The sequence below is a fragment of the Diabrotica virgifera genome, chromosome 4 (assembly GCF_917563875.1).
Source record: "Diabrotica virgifera virgifera chromosome 4, PGI_DIABVI_V3a".
In the NCBI taxonomy this organism is placed as follows: Eukaryota; Metazoa; Arthropoda; class Insecta; order Coleoptera; family Chrysomelidae; genus Diabrotica; species Diabrotica virgifera.
Window position 1 is genome coordinate 128,793,422 of NC_065446.1, and position 6,000 is coordinate 128,799,421.

At 29.1% G+C, this 6,000-nt stretch overlaps 1 protein-coding gene across 1 annotated transcript in view; it reads right to left on the reverse strand.

Annotated features, from left to right (window-relative positions):
* Positions 1-5,783, reverse strand: part of LOC114329323 (uncharacterized) — a 190,759-nt gene extending 184,976 nt beyond the window's left edge. Inside the window, exon 1 of the mRNA XM_050649316.1 lies at positions 5,604-5,783. Coding sequence (XP_050505273.1) covers positions 5,604-5,691 — 88 coding nt within the window. The 5' untranslated portion in view covers positions 5,692-5,783. The remainder of the gene's footprint in view (positions 1-5,603) is intronic.
* Between the last annotated feature and the right edge of the window lie 217 nt (positions 5,784-6,000).

Below are 6,000 nucleotides of genomic sequence, written 5' to 3' on the forward strand. Positions count from 1 at the left end.
GAAATACGCACTTTAAGTATTTTTTAAAATTAGAATATAATAAACAATTTCTAAGAAATGGTAATTTGTTTATAACAATTTTTTTAAACATTTAAAGATTATGCAAAAAAATGAAAAATTTATATTTTGTCGACAAAATATTAAATAGGCATCACACCTTTATAATCTTTCTAAGTTTGATCAATGTCTCATGATTATTTTGGTTGTTATTGCGACTGTAAATTGTTAATTAACAATTGAATTGTTGCTAAAATATTCATTTCATTTTAACCGGCTTCTGAATTTATAATCTATACCAAGAAAGCTTTTATTTCACCAAGCTATATAATTATTAATAAATAATTACTGGCCCAAAAAATTTATTTGAAAATTCGAGATTTTGTTGGGAAAACCCACATTTTCCGAGGAAAATTTTCGTCGGAGCAAATCGGGAAAAGCATGCCTCTATGTAGAATTAAATTGGGGTGAATTTTTATTTGAGTATTTTTGGCGTAAAGTTAAAATCTTCGGAGTTATAGAGCAATAATTGAAAAAAATACCATTTGTCGGCGCCATTTTGTTTATAAAAAAAGCAGCACACTATCTGTGGACTTTGCATACCTATATTATTAATATATAGGATCTTTTAATTCGATTGAAGCAATAAAATTGCTGGTAAATAACCTTTCTTTGTACTTTACTAATTAGACCAACGTATTATAACTATTTTTTTTTCAAAATTTAAAGATTATGCAAAAAAAAGAAAAATTTATATTTTGTCGATAAAATATTAAACAAGCATCTCATCTTTATAACCTTTATAAATTTGATCAATGTATCATGATTATTTTGGTTATTATTGCGATCGTAAATTGTTAATTAACAATTGAATTGTTACTAAAATATTCGTTTAATTTTCACCGGCTTCTGGAATTACAATCTATACCAAGAAATCTTTGATGTCACTAAGTTATTTAATTATTGATTAATAATGATTTACCTAAAACTTTATTTGAAAATTATAGTTTTTGTTAGGAAAACCCGCATTTTCCGAGGAAAATTTTCGTCGGAGCAAATCGTGAAAAACATATCTCTATGCAGAATTTATTTGCGGTGAATTTTTATTTGGGTGTTTTTGTTATAAAGTTAAAATCTTCGGAGTTATAGAGCAATAATTGAAAAAAATACGATTTGTTGGCGCCATTTTGTTTATAAAAAAAGTAGCACACTATCTGCGGACTTTGCATACCTATATTATTAATATAATAATTTTAGAATTCGATTCCAGCAATAAAATTGCTGGTAAATAACTTTTCCATGAATTTTGCTAATTAGCCCAGAGTATAAATACTTATTAGACCAGGACGGATCTGTTTTGAGGTGGATGTGAGAGGTGGCATTCGGATTTTTGCAGATGAAGTTAGGTGCCAACTTCAATAATTATAATTAACTTATGATCCTTCTCAAATATGCCCCGAACATTAATAAAAAAATTAAAATATTTAAAAATTTCGAAAAACATCTAAATTTTTCTACTTTCTTTGCTTATAACTTTAAAACGATTCATTTTGGAACTAAGTCGTAAGGAAATAAAATAAAGATGGGACAACATTTAGTATGAGACACGGCTGGTTGAAAATGTCTTAAATCATTACCCTTGCTGCAAAATAGCAATAAATACAAAATAAGGGGCACAATAAGCCTGTTTTTGTTCAATGTTTTTCTACCACTGTGTTTGTACTTAGAACCTTCGTAATTCGCATAAAAATTATAATATACTTAAACCATCCACCAAATTTCATTAAAATCGACCTAATAGATATTGCATAATAATTTTGCAATCTAAATTTTTTTAAAACAGTTGAAATTTTTTAAAAGCTTTCTGAACAAAAAGTAGACTATTTAAAGTTCGCTGATTTTTTACATATAAACAGGCGCTACCTATCTAATACACATTACATAATTAAAATCAGATTATTTAAGCAGCCTCAGCAATGTTTTAAAGTTGTAAACAATTTTTTGGCTTATAAACAAAGTACTGTCGCCAGGGTGTGGGTACAACGGCCTCCTTTATTTAAATGGACTTGCCTCCAAGTTTTTTTTATGTATTTTGACCCGTAGAACACGAATCTTTTGGGTAACAGTTGATCCGGATGTCGATAAGATTGTTATAAACAAAGAACTTGAGGAATTACATAACAGCGATTTTTCGCAAAATAAAATATTTTTTGTATTTCTTGGATAATTTTAAGCAAAAAATGTATTTACAAGTTTTTTCGTAGGATGCATAGTTTTCGAGATAAACGCGATTGAACATTCAAAAAATCGAAAAACTGCAATTTTTGAACCCGAATACCTTTTGATTAAAAAATAAAATAGCAATTCTGCTTACAGCATTTGAAAGTTCTACGTCAAATTATATCGGTTTTAATTATAGGTCTGGATCCCGCGTATGAAAAAAAAGTTGATTAATAGCAAGCTGAAAATTTGTTAATAGCTTAAGGGTGTCTAGTCGGATAAACTTTGATATATGGGATCACTGTAACAGGAGCAGTTTTAATCGTGGAACAGTTTAAAAATTTGGAACGGTCAGACCACGAAAACAGCACATTTATTTTATCCGACAGAACAGACTTAAACTCTACGAATAGAGATTAAACTCTCATGCAAAAATCAGACTGCTATTTATCACCTGTCATAATTCCTGTCATTTGACATACTTTACATGTTCCACTCAGTAAAACGCCCATTTGGTGATAAATAGCAGTCTGATTTTTGCATGAGAGTTTAATCTCTGTCCGGAGAGTTTAAGTCTGTTCTGTCGGACAAAATACATGTGCCGTTTTCGTGGTCTGACCGTTCCAAATTTTTAACCTGTTCCACAATTAAAACTTCCCCCGTTCCAGTGTTCCCATATATCAAAGTTTGTCCGACTAGCCACCCTTAAGCTATTAACAAATTTTCAGCTTGCTATTAATCAACTTTTTTTTCATACCCGGGATCCACACCTATTATTTGCAATGCCAAAAATTAATTTTTTATTGTTAATCAAAGCTACCTTTTAAAAGCCATAAAATTGTTTTTAATTTTAAAACATTGCTGAGGCCGCTTAGATAATCCGAAATTAATTCTGTAAAGTGTATTAGATAGGTAGAGCGCCTCTTTATACAGGGTGTCCCGAAAAGGTTGGTCATAAATTATACCACAGATTCTGGGGTCGAAAATAGGTTGATTGAACCTCACTTACCTATATACATTAGTGCACACAAAAAAGTTGTAGCTCTTTGAAGTTAAAATCGAAAACTTTTAGAGATTTTTTATTGAAAATGGACATGTGGCATTCTTAGGCAGTAACATCTTAAAAAAAAATAAAGTGAAATTTGTACACCCCATAAAAATTTTATGGGGATTTTTTTCCTTAAACCCCCCCCCCCAACTTTTGTGTACGTTCCAATTAAACTATTATTGTGGCACGATTAGTTAAACACAATGTTTTTAAATCTTTTTTGCCTCTTAGTACTTTTTCGATAAGACAGTGTTTATCGAGATATTTTGAATATTTGTCGAATCCACCACATATTTGTATATGGTTAAGTTAGATTATAGAAACCTGTTAATAATCTGAAAATTTATTTATAATTTATATTAATAGGTATATTTTGAAAAAGAAGCCACATCTCGACAAAAGGTAACTTATCAAAAAAAAGACTAAGAGGCAAAAAAGTTTTAAAAACACTGTGTTTAACTAATGGTACCACAATAATAGTTTAATTGGAACGTACACAAACATTTGGGGGGTTTAAAGTAACAAAACCACATAAAATTTTTATGTAAATATATTAAAAAAGAAGCCGCATCTCGATGAAAACTGGCTTTTCGAAAAAATAATAAGAGGTAAAAAAGTTTTAAAAACGTTGTGTTTACCTATTGGTACCACAATAATGAATTAATTGGAACGTATACAAAAGTTTGGGGGGTTTAAGGGAACAAAACGCCCATAAAAATTTTATGGGGTGGACAAATTTTACTATAATTTTGTTTTAAGTTGTTCTTGTTATAAGAATGATACATGTCCATTTTCAATAAAAAATATCTAATGGTTTTCGATATATTAAAAAAAATCTATTTTCATTTTGTAACTTCAAAGGGCTGTAACCATTTTTATGAGCACATTTGTACTAAGGTAAGTTAGGTTCAATCGAACTATTTTTGACCCCAGAATGTGTGGTATAATTTATGACCAATCCTATCGGGACACCCTGTATGTAAAAGAATTAGCCTTCTAACTTCTAAATAGTCTACTTTTTGTTCAGAAGTTTTTTAAAAAATTGAACTTTTTTAAAAAAAATTTAAATTTATTATGCAAAATCTATTAGGTCGATTTTAATAAATTTGGTGAACGGTTTTAGTATGTTATAATCATTTTTTAAGCGAATTACTAAGGTTCTAAGTGCCACTAAAGCGGTTAAAAAACATTGAGTAACAACAGGTTTATTTTGCCCCCTTATTTTGTATTTATTGCTATTTTGCAGAAATGATAATACTTTACGACATTTTTAACCAGTTGTATATCGTACAAAATTTAATTATCTTTATTTTATTTCTGTACAACTTTGTTCCAAAACGATTCGTTTTAAAGTTATGAGCAAAGAAAGTAGAAAAAAATCGATGTTTTTAGAAATTTTTAAATGTTTTCATTTTTTATTAATGTTCCGGGCATATTTGAGAAGAAGCATAAGTCAATTTTTATTATTGAAGTTGTCACCTAACTTTATCTGCAAAAATCCGAATGCCGCTTCTCACATCCAAAAATAGGAGTTTCTTCACTGATCAGCTCTGGTCTGTATACAACGAGAAGTTCGTCTGGTATCTATGCGCCTGACAAAATTAATTTCAACACTAACATCTACGATACAGATTACAAAACAAATTAACACAAAATAACACAAATAAACATTCAGAATTTTATAGGACCTACCTCTTAAGGCAATAATATCACTTTCAAACAATTTTTCAACCACACATTTCTGTGGCCTTTAAGTTATTATTGTGGCCAAATTGTTTGAAAAGAAATACATAACTTAAAAAATTAAGTTATAAAACTTTCCCAGAATTTTTAGAACAATTTATTTTTTTGACAACGATTTCGGGAGTGGAAGTCGAAACACCAAACATTAGTTAATAAAAAATGTAATTTTCGTTACACCAATAATTGGGTCTCAATCCCACCATATAAGAACAATACTTAAATTCGACATGCCAACATGAAAACTGTTTCAGAACTTTTATCTACAGGTTACATGTAATAATTTTTATTTTAAAAACTTGTAAGCGATTTCCGGATTAGAAATAGAAACGCCAAAACAATAATTATAAAGGTATTATTTTCATTACAATCAATTATGGTTTAATCCCATATAAATACAATATTTATCTTAAACATTACACAAAAACAATTCAGAACCTCCTCAAGCTGTTTTTAGAATAAATGAAACTTTTGTTAACAACATTAGCGTTGTTTTTAAATGACGTCGAACCAAAATTTTTTGTCATGATTTTTATATCCCACTTGTAATTCTGTTTATACGAAGTTTTATTTAAAAATATTTGAAGATATAACTTACGGTGAGTTTTCACAAATACACATCCAAAATAATAATATAGCACGATGTATAACCAACTTTTTTCAAAATTTAGTACAAAAGTGCGCATTTTTTATCACTCGAAAAATATGTAGAGAATGGGACGATATTTTTGTTATACAAAAATGATTTATGATACATGTTATAGCTTTTAAATCGAAATGTCTATTGTCTGTTTGATGACGTATATCAGATAACTGTTCTCTATAATCTTCAAGACTAGCGAATATGGGGGCTCCCATTAAGCATCGCGTCACAAAAAATGGGCAATACAGGATATTTATGAAATCATAGGAATTTTAATATTTTATTTGGTTTAATAACGAGATAAAGTTGGTTTAATAAACTAGATGACCAGATAGATAATAAAAAAGAAACC